This window comes from Silene latifolia, chromosome 4 (genome assembly GCF_048544455.1).
Source record: "Silene latifolia isolate original U9 population chromosome 4, ASM4854445v1, whole genome shotgun sequence".
NCBI classification, from domain to species: Eukaryota; Viridiplantae; Streptophyta; class Magnoliopsida; order Caryophyllales; family Caryophyllaceae; genus Silene; species Silene latifolia.
This window is the reverse complement of record NC_133529.1, coordinates 54,381,157-54,400,322: the sequence shown is the minus strand read 5'-3', so window position 1 is coordinate 54,400,322 and position 19,166 is coordinate 54,381,157. Positions and strand designations below refer to the sequence as shown.

Below are 19,166 nucleotides of genomic sequence, written 5' to 3'. Positions count from 1 at the left end.
GTCGATCGACCAGGGAACCAGTCGATCGACCATGGCGCGTTCTAGGTCTTCCTATTCTAATGCTGCCTATACTACAGATTCCCTACATCCTAGCATAGGGTATTTAGCTACTCATGTTTACGATAAAAACAACAACAAGATTAACAAGTAAAGCTAACGAATTCATGCTTAAATTAACTGAACAAAAGACTAGCATAAAACGATAATTTGGCTTCTGGGAAACTATTCTAGCAATTCTATACTATGAACGAAATAAAAGTAATAAAACTGATTAATGGAACAGCGGAAATACCGTATGAAAACAGGAGAGAAGAATTGCAGAACAAAGATCCAGAAACCGAATGCAAAAGTAAATTGTATTGAAAACGAAACAATCTTGAGAACCCTAATTACTGATGATAAAAGACTTGATAAAACTGGATGATTATTATGAAAACATCAGGTTACGTTATATAGGAATATAACGTAACACTTATTCCTAAACCTAATATACAATGGGCTTTGGAATTCTCGTTCTATTTCTTTAATTTGCGCGTCAGCTCGTGTGATGGTCGATCGACCATGCTAGGAAGTCGATCGACTGGTCTGCACTGAACAGTAGCTTCTGTAAGACGTGCTCTGGTCGATCGACCATAGGAGACAGTCGATCGACCACTATAGCTGGTAGTCCGCTTCTAATTCTTCATAAAATTGTCTTTCAGGCCTCGAAATGCGCACCAAGTTCATTTCTTGTGTAAATACTTCATGTCAAATGCAATGCAAGGTACTCGGGGACGGATTTAGCTTGATTTCCGCTGGATTCTTCACATTTCTGCAATAATGTACAAAAACACGAAAGTAGACGGAAATAGGGAGAATAGTAGCATAAACTACATAAATGAGCTCTGAAATGCGTGTAAAATGGGGTGTAAAACATCATATAAAAGACACGCATCAGTTACACACTAAAAATACTAAAATGTCGTAAACTCATCTCAAAATTACAAAAAACAAAATCAAATACGTCAAAACCGCTTTTTTTTTTTTGTTAAAGTTACACTTTTTTTTGTTAGAATTACACTCGTAAAATTTGTATAAACTTTACAGCATAAGAAGACTTTTTTTTGTTAAGTGTATGATAATAAATTAGTGAATGTATAATTAAAGCGATAGAGACAAAGTGGGATTATTTAGTGTATAGAAAACTCATTAGTGTTAAGTGTGTTTGTTGTTTTCAATCTCAACCATCCAAATTGGAGAATCTAATGGTAATGGATAAGACTTAGGGACTCAAAATATATGGTGAACTTATAAGAACTCTCCTCTCTCTCTCTCTCTCTCTCTCTCTCTCTCTCTCTCTCTCTCTCTCTCTCTCTCTCTCTCTCTCTCTCTCTCTCTCTCTCTCTCTCTCAATATATGTATATATATATATGAGTTTTTCTAATATGTGCCCTTAGGGCACATGATAATAAGCTAAATAGGGGAGGATTTTCAAGATTATTACACTAATTATGATAAATATGAGTTTCAACTCTAATTTATCATGAAATATTCATAACAATATTTCTCTAATTAGATTATTATTATGTGTCCTTAGAGCACATGTTAGAATATCCGTGTATATATATATATATATATATATATATATATATATATATATATATATATATATATATATATATATATATATATATATATATATATATATATATATATATATATATATATATATATATATAGAGGAAGGATCAACTAAGGTCCTCTATATATTTGAGTCCATAAGTCCTATTGTGAGCCATTGGATGGAGGGAGATGGATGGCCAAGATCAACCTCCAAAAGTGTGTTTATGTACTAATATCACTCATTCTCTCCTCCTTCACTAATCCTTCTAATTAATCACTAATTCACTATAACTTCTTTTCCTCTCATCCACTTCTCTCATATATCACACAACTCATCTTCTCTCTAAAACCCCAAAAAATAAAAACCAAAAAATCCAAATAAATAAAAAACCCAAAACCCAAATAAATAAATAAAACCCAAAAATCCAATTAAATCAAAAAACCCAAAAAATCCAATTAAATCAAAAAACCCAAATAAATCATTCATTCTTCTCTTCCTCATTCACCACCACCCACCACTATCCCACCCGACACCAACTCACCGCCCCCACCACCGCCACCACCGCACCGCCAACTTTTTTTTTTTTTTTTTTTTTTTTTCCTCGTTTTTTTTTTTTTTTTTTTTTTGGTCTTTATTTTCATGTTTTGAGTTGTCTTTTCCATTCATTTTTTGTTGTTGTCTTTTATTTTCTTTTATTTTGTTACTTCTCCTTTTTTATTCATTTTCTCAAATCTCTTCTTGTTATACTTTTTTTTTAAGATTTCGGGTTTTAAATCTTGTTATTTGGTTTATTTTAGATTTCGGGTTTGGTTGGGTTGTTGGTTTTTTGGTTTTATTATTGTTATTTGGTTTTTTGTTTTTGTTATTATGAGTTTTTTTGGTTTTTGTTATTATTTTTTTTTTTCATATTTTTCATATTTATTGTTTGATTTTTTAACTATTTACGACTAAAGTTATACATTTTATGACCAAAGTTATACAAAAATGCACCAAAGTTATACAAAAATTGGACTAAAGTTATACAAAAATGAACCAGAGTTATACAAAAATGAACCAAAGTTATACAAAAATGAACCAAAGTTATACAAGAATGGACCAAAGTTATACAAATATGGACTAAAGTTATACAAATATGGACTAAAGTTATACAAAAAAACCAAGTTATACAAAAATAGACCAAAGTTATACAAAAAAAGACTGAAGTTATACAAAAATGGACCAAAGTTATACAAAAATGGATTAAAGTTATACAAATATGGATTAAAGTTATACAAAAATGGACCAAAGTTATACAAAAATGAACCAGAGTTATACAAAAATGCACCAGAGTTATACAAAAAATGCACCAAAGTTATACAAAAAATGGACTAAAGTTATACAAAAATGCACCAGAGTTATACAAAAATGCACCAGAGTTATAAAAAAATGGATCAAAGTTATACAAAAAATGGACTAAAGTTATACAAAAATGGACTTTGGTGCATGTTTGTATAACTCTGGTGCATTTTTGTACAACTTTGGTGCATGTTTGTATAACTCTGGTGCATTTTTGTATAACTTTAGTCCAATTTTTGTAGAACTTTAGTCCAATTTTTTGTATAACTTTAGTCCATTTTTTGTATAACTTTGGTGCATTTTTGTATAACTCTGGTCTATTTTTGTATAACTTTGGTTCATTTTTGTATAACTTTAGTCCAATTTTTTGTATAACTTTAGTCCAATTTTTTTTATAGCTTTAGTCCATATTTGTATAACTTTAGTCAATTTTTGTATAACTCTAGTCCTTATTTGTATAACTTTAGTCATTCATATGTATAACTTTAGTCCAAAATCCAACTTTAATCCAACAAACTTATAACTGTTGTCCAAATGTATAACTTTAGTCTAAAATTGTATAACTTTAGTCCAAAAATTGTATAACTTTAGTCCAAAAATAAAAAACCAACAAAACTGAAAAAATAAAAACCAAATCTCGCCAATACTAGATCTAAAATAAAAAAACCCGCCAATCTAACAAAAAAAACCCGTCTAAGAAAAAAACCAAATAACTAAAAAAACCAAATAACAATAACAATAACAAAATAAAAAACCAAATAACAATGTATATTTTTGGTCATAAAATGTATAACTTTAGTCATAAAATGTATAACTTTAGTCATAAAATGTACAACTTTAGTCATAAAATGTACAACTTTAGTCGTATAGCCCAATTAAATCAACAAATTATATATATAACAAAAAAAATGTCATTAAAATTTAACAAAAAATCACCAATAGATATGAATAAAATTAATACCAAATCTAAAATAATAAAAAAATATCTAAACCAAAAAAACTATTAGAGGTAAAAATCAGAAAAAAACAAAAAAAAAAAGAAATCAGGAAAAAAAAACAATAACAAGAACCAATAATAACAATAACAAAACAAAAAAACAAATAACAATCACAAAAAACATAAAACATAAAACCAAAGGAAAAAACAAAAAACAATCTAACAAAAAACATAAAACCAAAGGAAAAAAAAAAAAAAAAAAGACGCAAAAAAAGAACGCATAAAAGGAGAAAGGAAGAGCAGGGAGGGAGAAACAAAAAAATCGACCAACAAAAAAATCCGGCCAAAAGCAAAAACAACACACACAAAATTCGAAAAAATCGACCAACAACCAATACTCAGATCTGGAAAAAACGATAAAAAATTGAGAGAAATAAGAGGTGCAGGAGGTGCGTTGGTGACGGATCAAAATCAACAGTGGAGCAGTTGTTGTGGGTTGTTGGCGGGTTTCGTGGTTGGTGGGTGGTGGATCTAAGGTTTGGATCACGGTGGAGGAAGAAGAAAGGGAAAGAGGAGGTCGTCAGTTTCGTGGGTGGAGGACAGTCGGGTTTGGCGATGGTTTCGTGGGTTGTGGGTGGCGGCGTCGGGTCTGGTGGTGGGCGCAGTTGTTGTGGGTTGTTGGCGGGTTGTTGTTGTTGTTGGTTGTTGTTGTTGTTGGCGGGTTGTTGTTGTTGTTGGTTGTTGTTGCTGATGTCGGTGGTGTTGGCGGTTTTTGGGTCGGGTGTGGTGTGTGGTGGGGTGGTGGTGGGCAGCAGGTGGGTCGGGTGTGGTGTTTGGAGGAGGGGTTGTGTTTGGGTTTTTTTTTTTTTTTTTTTTTAGTTTGGGTTTTTTTGTATAGCTTGGTTTTTTTTTTTTTTTTTTTTTTTAGAGAGGGTGGGAGAAAATGAGAGAGAAAGTGAATGTGAGAAATGAGAAAGGATGAGTGAATGAGGAAGTGAGTTGGGAGATTAGAATGGTGGAAGAGTTGTACACAATTAGGTAGAGTTATACACAATTAGGGAAGAAGATTAGGGAGGGAGAATTGTAGCCCTCCATTGAGATGTAATCTCATCCCTCCATCCCTTCCATCCAAAGGCCCTTATAAGGACTTAGGGCCTTATATGATAGGAGGACCTTATAAGAACCCTTCTCTCTCTCTCTCTCTCTCTCTATATATATATATATATATATATATATATATATATATATATATATATATATATATATATATATATATATATATATATATATATATATATATATATATATTAATTGATTATATATATGCATTAACTCAAAATTAAATAATTATGGAATATTATATTTTTTTTGGAAATCTAGCTTGATTTATTTATCTTTTAATAGTTTCCAAAATATAACACACTTATATTATATTTGTGTATGTTAAATAATTAACATCTTTATACTAATTAATACCATAAGTGGGGCATGTTTATTTTAAGGAAAATCACCATATTTTGTTGTTCTCTAAATTTATATTTCAACCAAAATTATATAATATTTACATTAAAGTTCCTTGTTGAGGTCTATCACACAGTGTTATCGATTAAAAACCATATAGCATAATTAATTTGTATAGATTTATTTAATTACATTGAAGTCTCTTATTTCTGGAATATATATAGTACTAGTATTGGTGCCCGGCTTCGCCCAGACTACCTTTATTTAGCATTAAAATTTATTTTAATTAAATAAAACTACTTTAAATTGAATAATTCATAAACTTATTATTAATATATTTTTCTATGACATATATTAAAATTACGATGAAATAAATTATAAGACAAATTCACTACTCCCGCTATTAACATTTTATTTAAATCGAATGGTTAGCTAAATGTTCATATATAAATTCTTCTATTGTTAGTATTGTTACTTTTATTACATTCGTTATTACAGTAATACTTTCACTATCCCCGTTGTAAATATTGCTACTTTCACTACAGCCGCATTAATATTGATAATTTCAATACTCCCGTTGTTACTTCTATTACTTTCACTACTTCGCTTGCTGCTGATATTGTTACTTTGACTATTAAAATGAGTGATTTCTATCATATTACTATATCCAATGTTACTACAGTTCTTTTCACTACAAACAGAATTACTTATATTATTTAGGCATACAATTTTAAGAGACTTATATATTTATATAAATATATTACATATATGCATGCATTAAATCAAATCGGAATAATTATGGAATATTATATTTTTTTTAGAAATCTAGCTTGATTTATTTACCTTTTAATAGTTTTCAATATTTGTGTATCTTAAATAATTAACATCTTTATATTAATTAATACCTTAAGTGGTGCATGTTTATTTTAAGTAAACTAGTTGGAACTGCGCATGCGCCACACGCGCAATATCCAACTTTTCTCAATTGCTGCGTTAATTGTAGTTGATTATAAAATTCAAACATTTAACATTTTTCAATCTTAATTTCTACCTAAGCATGTTTAACCACAACAAAAACTCAGGAGCATAGCATCTGAAAATGCAAAAAAAAAAAATCCACATATAAAACCATCGACAACAATGACTCTTATGCGTCCTTCCAAAACTTAGTTTGTGATAGCGTCAAATTGATATCCATTTGTGAAATAGTTGTAAGAGAAGTGCATGCGAGATGGTTCGTCAAAGACACTGAAGAAAAAAATTAAAGCAATGGCCAGTGGCCAACAAAATCGACAAAGTAATTGGAGAAATATATGCAAGGTAAGGGATAAGATGGCTACTGGTTATGTGAATAGCTCTTGGATGCCTGATGCTAAGGGTTATTCTATTGGTTCTGGTTACTGCTGGCTGCAGGGTATGAGCCCCTCTATAAGCTGGTATTCTGAGATTTGGGATAAATGGTGTGTCCCTAAACACTCATTCATTGGATGGTTGGTTAAGCATGAAGCACTCAATACGAAGGACAAGCTGTACAAACTCCATCTGACTGATAATGACTGATGTACTCTTTGTGCAGCTTGCCCTGAAACACATATGCATCTTTTTAAGTACTGCAATTATAGTCAGCAGATTCTGGCAATGATTGAGGACTGGATGCAGCTTAAATTGGAGTATGGTATCCAACAAGGGACTGAGTTGCAGAAACATGCTTGTAGAATGGCTCAGCTGGCCTGTTGGTATTATATATGGATAGAGAGGAACAAGTGCAGGATTGATTTGAAGCTCACGAGACCTGCTTGTGTTGTGAAGGAAATTCAAAGATTGGTGCATGCTAGGCTGAATCAGTTTATTATTTTACCAGTATTGAATGTTGACAAAATCTGGGTGCAATATTTGGACATTCTTTGCTAATTGGCACGGATGCTAAGTGTGGCCCTTAAACTCTTGTATTCCTTGCTATATCTTTTTATTCATTAATGAAAGCTTACATTTAACCAAAAAAAAATCGACAAAGTAAATAATCAATTTTTGATTATCCATATTATAAGATGAGTTGATTTTAGCCTGCACCAAGAGCTGTTTGTTGGAGAATAATCACATCATTCTTGTAATGGAGATGTACTTAAATTACCATATACTACTCCCAAGCTTTGATATGCGTACATGATTCCTTCTGTTTCATCATAATCATTCAAAAATAAAAAGGTCACAATTATTAGTTTGACTATTTCGTGTTCGTCTTCAAGAGAAGTTTTAGTTGGGAGAATATCAGCAAAATCAAAACGAAATCTTTCTCAGAAAAATTTGTAATATTGTGGAGGCAATTCCTTAAATACTTTGTGAGTGTAAATAATCCATTGCCAACAATTATCTCTATGAAACTTTCAAAATGCAGTGGTACTTTTCGTATTAAACAGACAATTACTAAAAATCGGGCGCTACATGTTTTACACATATTCCCAGCTAAGAGGCAAGGAGGCAGACAAACCCAATCTCAAACGGCAAAAGCTTAACTGCATTTGCAATTTTGTAAGGGATAATCAATGGATGGCGGAAGTGAGTAAACCAAGTAGTCGATTTATGTCTCTAATATAGCGAACTGAAGAAATATGCAGTAAAGTAAGATAACGCAAAAAAAAAAAAAAAAAAAAAAGTTCTCCGTTGAAACGTCAAACCAATACATACCCTATAATATGAAAAAAAAAAGAAAAAATAATAACCAGTAAAGTTTAGTACGAGAGCTAATCATTCTCTAAGGCCATTTCTTCTTCTCCGTCCATGTTTGTCAACCTTTTAACAATGAACCTCCACAACTATCTACTGTACAAAAAAATAATAATAAAAAAATTGAGTACCTACTCTAAATATCAATAACTTCTCATGTATGTATACTTGTAAATTCCAAGTCACTTATATAACACCAATACACTACAAATTACTCTCAACTTGTATTGATCATGTAGCCTTTGGTTTGTGCATCGATTAAAACACGAGACATTTATCTTCATATGTACTCCTAGCTTTTATTTTTTGGTTCTAAAATGATTGAGTGACCAAATTTAAAGAACAAAGGAGGTGTGTGTACACTACCAAATATTGTTGATGCTAATATAATACCATAGTACTTGTCAGACTCTCCGAAAGATCGTCTTCACCAATACCTAATCCAGTAACACGAACTTGTATACTTTCCTTCTTAAAGATTATATCAAAAACATGCTAAGTGATCAATATAAAAACTTTGTATCACTCTCGTCACACATAACACTAATAAAAGAATAGTTGCATATTTAGTGTACAGTGATACGTAGTACCATACTAACACCTTTGTAAGTAGAAGACAGGCTCACTACAGACAAGCTTTAAAAAATCAAATCAAGATGGACATATACGAAAGGAAAGGGGTAGAGTTTTAGTTGGGGTAATTCATCAAACACCTGGTAGTCAATAGTTGTGACTTGTGAGTTGTGACAACAATTTTGCTTAGTAATTAACTCCACCATAATTCCATGATCTTTCACGCAATCTATGTAGTGACAGCAAGCAAACAAAACCAAATCCCATCGAAGGGAAAATAGCTTGGCGTAAGTAGATAAATCAACTGATTCATTATGTTAATATCGTAATATTGGGGAAATTTTCAGTAAACTTGAAAATACATAACAACAGAGAAAAGTGGAGAGAAAGACTTCGGAAGGCAGAGTAAATATTACCATTAATTAACAATAAAGAGAATCGGTAGTATAAGGTGGTACCTACGATGGTTGGCGGTGACAAAAGTTAGCGACATAGTGACGAAAATAGTCTTGGGAGCATGAAATAGAAAGATGTTAATGGTGGTTTGAACAAGATAACAAAATAGAGGAGTAGTGGAGATGAGTCCAGATGACTGATGATACCACTGAAAATCAGGGCGAGATTGTCGAAGGAATCCACTAATGATTAAAAGAGAGGACTAATCGATTATGTTGGTTGGTAATGGCGCAAGAGAGAGCAAGGGAGCAGTAAAACTGTGGAAAAATGGGTAAGCGGTGAATACAGAAGATGGAAGCAACACTTAAATGGCAATTCCGTAAATTGTGACGTAAGCAAAGGGTAGAAGCGCGCAGAAAAGCATGTCACACCCCTATCCTCTTTTTTTATAAGATTATAAGAATCTTCATATTCTGATGTTTTCTAAATTTATACTTAAGCAAAAACTATCAAATATTTTCATTGAAGTCTCTTGGTCAGGTCCATCACACAGTGCTATGATTAAAAACTATATAATATAATTAATTTGTATAGGTGTATTTAATTACATTTAAGTCCCTTGATTTCTGTAATTAATATATAGTATTAATTAATTATATTTTTTTGAAATCTAGCTTGATTTATTTATCTTTTAATAGTTTCCAAAATATAACATACTTATATTATATTTGTGTATCTTAAATAATTTACATCTTTATATTAATCAATACAGTGGGACATGTTTATTTTAAGGAAAATCTTCATATTCTGATGTATTCTAAATTTATACTTAAGCCAAAACTATCAAATATTTACATTGAAGTATCTTGGTAAGGTCTATCACACAGTGTTATGATTAAAAACTATATAGTATAATTAATTTGTATAGGTGTATTTAATTACATTGAAGCCCTTTGGTTTCTGAAATTAATATATAGTACTAGTATTACTGTCCGGCTTCGCCCGGGCTACCTCTACTTACCATTAACTTTTTTTTTTCATTAAATAAAATTACTTAAAGTTGCATAACCTATAAATTTATCAATAATATATTTTTCTTTGACATATATTTAAATTACGATGAAATAAATTATGAGACAAATTCACTACTCCCGCTACTAACATTTTACTTAAATCGATTGGTTAGCTAAATGTTCATATATAAATTCTTCTATTGTTAGTATTGTTACTTTTATTACATTCTTTATTACTAATGTTACTTTCATTATCCCCGTTGTAAATATTGCTACTTTCACTATAGCCGCATTAATATTGATAATTTCAATACTCCCATTGTTACTTCTATTACTTTCACTACTCCGCTCGCTGCTAATATTGTTACTTTGACTATTCAAATGAGTGATTTCTATCATATTACTATATTCAATGTTACTACAGTTCTTTTCACTACAAACAGAATTACTTATATTATTTAGGCATACAATTTTAAGAGACTTATATATTTATATAAATATATCACATATATGCATGCATTAAATCAAATCGGAATAATGATGGAATATTATATTTTTTTTAGAAATCTAGCTTGATTTATTTACCTTTTAATAGTTTCCAATATATAACATACATATATTATATTTGTGTATCTTAAATAATTAACATCTTTATATTAATTAATACTTTAAGTGGTGCATGTTTATTTTAAGTAAAATCTTCATATTCTGATGTTTTCTAAATTTATACTTAAGCCAAAACTAATATTTTCATTGAAGTCTCTGGGTCAGGTCCATCACATAGTGCTATGATTAAAAACTATATAATATAATTAATTTGTATAGGTGTATTTAATTACATTTAAGTCCCTTGATTTCTGTAATTAATATATAGTATTAATTAATTATATTTTTTTGGAAATCTAGCTTGATTTATTTATCTTTTAATAGTTTCCAAAATATAACGTACTTATATTATATTTGTGTATCTTAAATAATTTACATCTTTATATTAATCAATATAGTGGGACATGTTTATTTTAAGGAAAATCTTCATATTCTGATATATTCTAAATTTATACTTAAGCCAAAACTATCAAATATTTACATTGAAGTACCTTGGTAAGGTCCATCACACAATGTTATGATTAAAAACTATATAGTATAAATAATTTGTATAGGTGTATTTAATTACATTGAAGCCCCTTGATTTCTGAAATTAATATATAGTACTAGTATTGCTGCCCGGCTTCGCCCGGGCTACCTCTACTTACCATTAATTTTTTTTTTTCATTGAATAAAATTACTTAAAGTTGCATAACCTATAAATTTATCAATAATACATTTTTCTATGACATATCCTAAAATTACGATGAAATAAATTTTGAGACAAATTCACTACTCCCCCTATTAATATTTTACTCTTATTAATGAAACAATAGTAATAAAATTTCACTATTTTCTCGTAATTATTGTTATTTTCACTACTCCCGCCGTAATTATTGTTACTGTCACTAATGCCGCATTAATATTGATAATTTCACTACTCCCGCCCTAATTATTGTTACTTTCACTATTGTCGTATTAATATTGATTATTTCACTACTCACGTTTTTATTTCTACCACTTTCACTAATCTCGCTGATAATATTGTTACTTTTACTATTCAAATGAATGATTACTACCATATAACTATATCCAATGTTACTACAATTCTTTTCTTTACTGACGAAATTACTTCTACTACTTAGGCATCCAATTTTAAGAAGATTATATATTTATATAAATATATTACATATATGCGTTAAATCAAATCGAATGAATTATGCAATATTATATATTATGGAATCTAACTTGAATTATTTATAACCTACTTATATTATATTTTTGTATGTTAAATAATTAAGATCTCTATACATCTAATAAACTATAAAGTTTAATAAAATTGCATAGATTTTAAATTTAATATATAATTTTATGATGTTAATAATTAATACGATAAGTGTGCATGTTTATACTAATTAATTATTTATTTTAAGGAAATTGAACATCTTCTAGTCTTCTATAAATATTTAGGAAAATTACGAAGCATCTTCTTTCTTTTAGTCTCCTTGAAATTGACCGTCTTAATTAATTATTTTATTTTATGGAAATTGACATCTTAATTAATTATTTTATTTTAAGGAAATTGACCATGTTTTAATCTTTTATAAATGCTTAGGAAAATTACCAAGCTTCTATCTAATTTAATTTTAACCCAAACTATATAATATTTGCATTGAGATCCCTTAATCGGGTCCATCATACGGTGTTAGTGATTTAAAACTATATAATATAATTAATTTGTATAATTTTCTTTAATTACATTAAAGTCCATTGATTTCTGGATTTAATATATAGTATTGATTGATTGATTCGTTAATTCGGGTTGGGTAGGTTTGAATAGGTTGTACGAGTTTAAAATTAGTTACAGTATATTTTTGGATAGTACACTAGCCATAAATTTAGTTAAGGTCTCCTCTAACCAAGGCCTGAATCGGCCCATCTAAAGAAGCGGGCTGCATGTATAGGGCTAGGTTGGCTCAGACCTAGGTAGCACGGACACTCCTCCTAACTAGTCGTCCCGTGTCCGACACCGTGTCGGACACTCGGACACCCGACACTCATCGGACACACGCCTAAACATGTTATAGTTTATACGAGGAATAAATTCTCAAATAAGATTGATTAGAAGATTTGTTTGGGTGCGAAATTAGAATTAGTTATAGTTAAGGTCGAATTTTACCTTCAGTTACCTAAATTTAGTATCAAATACATTAAATTTAGAATCAAATACATTACAATAATAAAATCATACGTTATTTATAACCATAAAATATGTTTTTTTATTAAATTTAAATATCGTGTCCCGTGTCCTAAATTTCATGGGATGCCGTATCACGTGTCCGTGTCCGTGTCCGTGTCGGTGCTACCTAGGCTCAGACTTAACCATTACCCATGCCTTGTGCGGTTGTGCTAGTTTTATTTATTTCTTTTTTTTGTTTTTTTAGTGGCTCAGAAAGGTCAGACTCTTAAGTCGAAGCCTTAAGCTGGAAGGATATTTTCCAGACCAACACAAGACGTTGAATGTTGGGCCAACAACACGAGGTGGCTCGACCAGGCCGAACCATGTTCTCAGCCAGAATTAGTAGCAGGCTAGCAGCTACGAAACTATCAATAAGCCTTTCGTTATTTCGTCATGCAAGGCACAGATAACATTATATTATACGTCCAGTGATACAATAGTATCGTACAACTAGCTTAAATCTAATTGAGCTTATGTGTAATGTTTATGTGCTTTCTTAAAATTTATTTTCAATGTTTAAGTTAGTAAGTGCAGAAACTTTATGGTATAGCTTGGAATCTTTAAAAAAGACTTGATAACTTTATTATAAAATTTAAATTCTACATCATTAGTTGTACTATAACTGGTTGTATAATCTATTAATTACATAAAAGACACTTCTCAAATTCTCAAATATCAATAGTAGATTAAAAAAAATTAATATCAATAGTAGATTAAAAAAAATTTGCAAGTCCCTATTTCTTATACATTTTTATTAGAACATCTATGGCAGATTATGCATTTTTACATGTTTTTTAGACTATCCACGTCTATTTGGGCACAAATATTCTTTGAATAAACAAAGACATGACGCACCAACTTATGTTAAACATACAATGATCCAAAATTTTACCGAGTCAACTAAGCATGTTCCCCATCAAGCCATCCACACAATTACCCAAGTTCTTAGGTGTTTTGATAGAATGTAGACAATTTGGCGTTCATCACAACTTGCTCTTACATGTGTACTTTTGTTTTAATAAACCAACTCCACATGCAATGGCTATAAAATTTCCAGATCTCAAAAGAGATTAAAATTAGCAAAATGCACATTTGTTGACGAATAAAACTAAATTTAGGTCGTACTAGAAAATTTGTTCATTAATAGCCTTGTAGATGATAGTTTAAATCTTTATGGACATATAAGAGCATCTCCAATGGTTACCCAAAATGATTTGCTTGTAAATAAAAAAATTTTTAAGCTACTTAACTTAACCATTGAAAGACTCATCAACTGAACTTAAATTAAATTGAAAGAAAACTACTTCATTTTAATAAAAATTTAAATGGTCCTACAAAAAAATCTGCCAACTAAACTAATACACGTGGAAATAGGCATGAAGTACAATTGCATTTTCAGAAATGTTGCTGTGCATATGGGCCTATCTAAGCCACAACACTAGTAGCTTACCATTGTAGTAGTTTCTAACTTAAAAATGTTGTAGCTTGAAAATCTTATGTGGCAATGGTAAGCTAGTAGCAACTAGCTTACCATTGTGGATGCTCTAACCTACCCACCATGTCCATACGTTTGCATAAGATCAAGTGTTAGTAGATAATCCATTTGATTCTTCGGAATTGGCCAACTTTTAAGATTTATGAAAACTATTTTAATTAAATAACCTAATTTATAAGAATCCGAGGGAATACTTGTTAAGATTGACGCTAAGGTCCTGTTTTGGTCTGCTTAATATCAGCTCTTATTTAGCTCATTTCAGTTAAGCTCAGCTTATTTCTGGTTTATTCATCTTAGTAAATTTCAATTCCGTTTAGCTCAATTCAGTTCAATTCAGTTTCATTCAGCCCAAAAGAACAAGGGCTAAGTGGAATGACAAAACAAACAAAAAATAGTTAAATCTAGAACAAACAGAATATAACCTCAACGCAGATACTCAAACTATCCCTACTTAACTTGAACTTTACCCGCCATGTACATGTCTCGTGGTTAAATGACCTTCCTTATAGTCACAGGACTCGAAATGAATCGATTTATCTCAATCCGAGAATAAGTGAATTACCTTACCTCTATTTAATCTGAATAGGTTTCCTTAGATACGCGCTGCAATAAATTAAGTGTGAGACCACAAATTGAAGTAAAAATTGTACCCAAGTAATAAAATGAGAAATAGTCACAATTTGAGTACGTTGATTATGAGAGCATGTACCAAATAAAAGACTCACTTTGAATCGCAATGAATAATAAAAGAATTACTTAAAACGTATAAAGTGACAAAAAAAAAAGTGGTCCATCAATGACTTGTGGAAATATTGTTTCTCATAAGAATTAAGTTCTCTTATTAACCTTCTTTTCTACCTTATTCTCTCACAATCAATTAAAATACCATATATTTTACTTAATCTACTTATCTTCCAACACAACTCAATATCTAATTAGTTTAATTCGTTGCGAGAGAGAAGGTTAGAAGAAAAAGGTTGATAGAAACTCTTAAAATTTAGTTAACTCAACTCGTAAAATTATGAGAAAAAATAGACATCTAAATTCAAATGTTTTTAGCGTTAAATTTACGCTTGTCACTCCTTTACACAAAAAAAAACTCATCTTAGTGATATAACTCTAATTAAACTTTTTCAAATCCATTAATTAAGTGATTAAAAAAAAAGTAAACTATTGTCTCATCTCTCAAGTCTCAAGTAGTGGAATGTGGGGGCAATATAGTCTACCTACATAAGTCTATTTTCTCCTTTACCAAGATAACATCAACATTCAAGTATACTACCATCAAAACATTCAAAACCCAAGTAGGGGCATTTTGGTCTTTTCACTGGTGTGGTACCCATGGCAGAAAATAGAGAGGGGGAGGCAAACAAGTAGGCAGATAAATAAACAAAACAAAACAAACAAACATCAAAATAGAGAGAGAATGTGGAGGTGAAATGCAGAAAAGGGAGAAAATTTGGGCACAACCCAAAAGATCTCTGGATTAAAGAGCTTTTTAGGTTCATCTGCAGCCACTAAAGTTACTAAAGTTTTCACCTTTTGCTTCAAATTTTGCCTAACATCTGTAAAAACTGTCTAACTATGGTACTGTAATCTTTACCCACTTTCTTTTTTTTACTGTTTTATGTTTTTATGTTGCAAGTTCATTACTTTATGCAATTATAGTTACTGGGTTTTGCTTTGATTTTGCTGAAATTCTTGTGTAAGTCTGTAAGACGGTCTTATACAAGCATTTGTGTAAAACGGGTTGTTGGTAATGTTTTTATTAGTATATTAGTGTAAAACCGTCTTAAAGAAGACCAATTGATTGTTAATTTTGTATGTTGTGGTTTTAGATGGGAAGTGGTTTCCATAATTTGCAAGTTGAGGGTTTGGTGGTGGAACAAGAACAAATTGGTGGAATTCCTCACATTTCTGATGTAATTTGGAAAAAGGGTATTAAAAAGGAGTCAATTGAGAGTGAACCCACATCTGTTTTGGATCATAGGTGTAGTCCGAACTCTCCGAATTCTGCATCTACTAGGTCATCCTCCATTAATGGTGGTGGTGGTGGTGGGGTTCAAATGCAAGATTTGGAAGGTTTGACTGTTGGTGGTGAAGGGTCTCTTCTTCCTTGGTTCATGGGCCAGGTTGATGATCCTGGTGTGAGTTTAAAAAATCTTCTTCAAAGCGAAACTTCTTTTGGATTTGATGGTTATGGTGGGATTGGAACATCAGTTCACTCTTCGAATGTCGAGAATTTTACGAATTTTGGTGGGAATTTAGGTGCTGGTGGTTTAGGGTTTTGTAGTTCTGGGTTTGATTGCAATGTTAATGTGAAGGTTGGGGAACAGTTGAGGATTAGTGATGAGAAGCCTCAGGTTGTGAACCCACAATTTGGATTTGGTGAACAAGAGGACCTTAGCATTCAAAACCCTAATTACTATGCGGGTTCTTTGGGTTATAGCCAGGTTGAAGTAGGTTACCCCTTTCCACCACCACCTATGAAGCGGCATAACTATGGTCCGCTTGGTCCTCCCGACCATAGTTTTGTTCAGGTTTCCCCAGGTTCGTTGTTGAGTGAGCGTCATGATGATGTACTTATGCCCATGGCTCCTCTTAACCATCCGGAATCAATGGACCAGGATAAAGATTCTCAACTTTACGTTCTTCGCGACCAACTCATTAAGGTGTCGGAAATGTTTCAAACTGGAAACTTTGCTCTCGCCCAAGTGATATTGGCCCGGCTCAATCATCAAGCATCACTTTCAAGGAATTCCCTTGTAGGAGGTGCTGCTCTCTGTGTCAAGGAGGAATTGGAAAAGCTCATGTCCGTGAACGGCATGCCTGGAGTTCCTCCACCTCCTAAAAGCCTCGGCCTGGATGATGTAATTCATAAAATAAGTGCATACAAGCTTTTTTCCGAAGTGTCTCCTGTTATGCAGTTTCTGGACTTCACTTGTACTCAGGTTTTTTTGGAAGCTCTTGAAGATGCTAAGAATACTATCCACATATTGGATTTTGATATTGGTTGTGGCTCCATGTGGGCATCTTTCATTCGTGAGCTTCCACTCAGGAAAAACGGCGCCCCTTTTCTGAAAATTACAGTCCTTGCCTCTACTTCATCACACCATCCATTCGAACTCGCTCTCATATGTGATAATATTCTGGAATTTGCTACTGAGTATGGAGTTTCTGTAGACATTAAGGTCCTGAACTTGGATTTGTTCGACTCGGGATCTTGTTCATTTCCGGGTTTCCAACTCTTGGAAAATGAAGTAGTTGCCGTCAAATTCCCTATTTGGGCATGTTCTCATTGCCCATTTCTACTACCTCCACTTGTTTCCTTTATAAAGCAATGCTCTCCCAAGGTTGTGATGAGTTTCGATAGAGGTGGTGATCGTTGTGAATTGGCCTTCCCATCACACATCCTCCATGCCTTGAATTCATGCTCTAGTATCTTAGAATCACTTAATGGTTCAAGAGTACCAGCAGAAATCATCACCAAGATTGATACTTACCTGATTCGCCCTTCAGTTGAACGAATCATAGAAGGCCGCATCTATGCCCCGGACAAGATGCAGGCAAACAAGGGTCCCAATTGGAGGAGACTTTTCCCATCTTCAGGGTTCGCTCCTTCGACCTTGAGTAATATGACTGAGTACCAGGCTCATGAATTGGTGACCAAGCTTTCAGTGAAGGGGTTCAATGTAGAAAAACGAGGAGCGTCTATTGTACTCCGCTGGCTGAGTCATGAGCTTGTAGGTGGATTTGCGTGGAGTTGCTGATAAGTTGAAGGCCGAGACCTGATCTGTGGGCCCTCTTTACCCTTGGTAATCGCACCATCATTCTGAGGTCCTTCTTTAATCTCTATCATTTATGTTTAGCTTGTAATCTGTTTCTCTTCGGCCAGTGATGCTCATTCTCTTCAACTATGAGCAACTATGGTAGCTTATCTAGAATAGAACTAGTTTTCTAGAATATGGAACAAATTAATTTTCTGTTAAATCTAACTGCTTCCTGTAAGATATACGCGTACTCTGTATTATGGTATTGTATGCTTTAGGTCTCTTCCAAGTCCAAAGGTCATTGCGCAATTATATTGAGATAGCCTTACATGGGAGATTGGTATATAAATCCTACTCCATAGCTAAACGAGAAATACTTGAAAGTCTCACATATAGGACCATCTCATGCAAGACTTGCTTGAATTAGTATCTATTGGGAATGGTCGGTATACGAGTGTCCACTGCACTATTACGTCTGCATTGACTGCCATGAAACGTTTGAATGCTGCCTACAGTAGTTTCCAAATGGGCAAATTGCATGTTTGAGATTTGAGAAAGCTTTAGAATAGAAGGGTTCATGCAATACTCTGAGAAAAAGCAAGATCTGTCAAAAGCACGCACTTTCCTTGCTTTCTACTAAATGTTTGTACATGAGTATGTTTGCATACTGCCTTCTCTTTTCAAAGTGTGCTCGAATAAAGCGAAGTGAAAACACGGTTCTGACAGGACTTGTATCCGACCCGAATGATCTGTTTGCCGGGTTTACTCCACTAGTGATATTAAGGGTGTGTTTGGATTGAAGGATTTGAAAGGAAAGGGATTGGAGTGATTTGAAGGGATGGGGAAATCCATTGTTTGGTTAGCAAAATGGAGGTGGAGGGATTTGGAGGGAAGGGAAAATGGATCCCTCCATTTCCCTCCTCAAAGCCAATTTATTTTCTCTCCAACAAAGGCAAGATTTGGAAGGAAAATCACCTCCTCTATTCTCCCTTCCCTCCCCTTCTCTCCCTTTCCTTTCCCTCCTTCCCCCTCTCA

General features: G+C 32.4%; 1 protein-coding gene across 1 annotated transcript; it reads left to right on the top strand.

The window, feature by feature from the left end:
• The first annotated feature begins 15,569 nt into the window (after window positions 1-15,569).
• LOC141653497 (scarecrow-like protein 6) lies at window positions 15,570-18,427 on the top strand. Its single transcript, XM_074461277.1, has 2 exons — window positions 15,570-15,948; window positions 16,200-18,427. The coding sequence occupies exons 1-2, from the start codon at window positions 15,946-15,948 to the stop codon at window positions 18,129-18,131; spliced, it is 1,935 nt and encodes a 644-aa protein (XP_074317378.1). The 5' UTR covers window positions 15,570-15,945; the 3' UTR covers window positions 18,132-18,427.
• The last annotated feature ends 739 nt before the right edge of the window (window positions 18,428-19,166 follow it).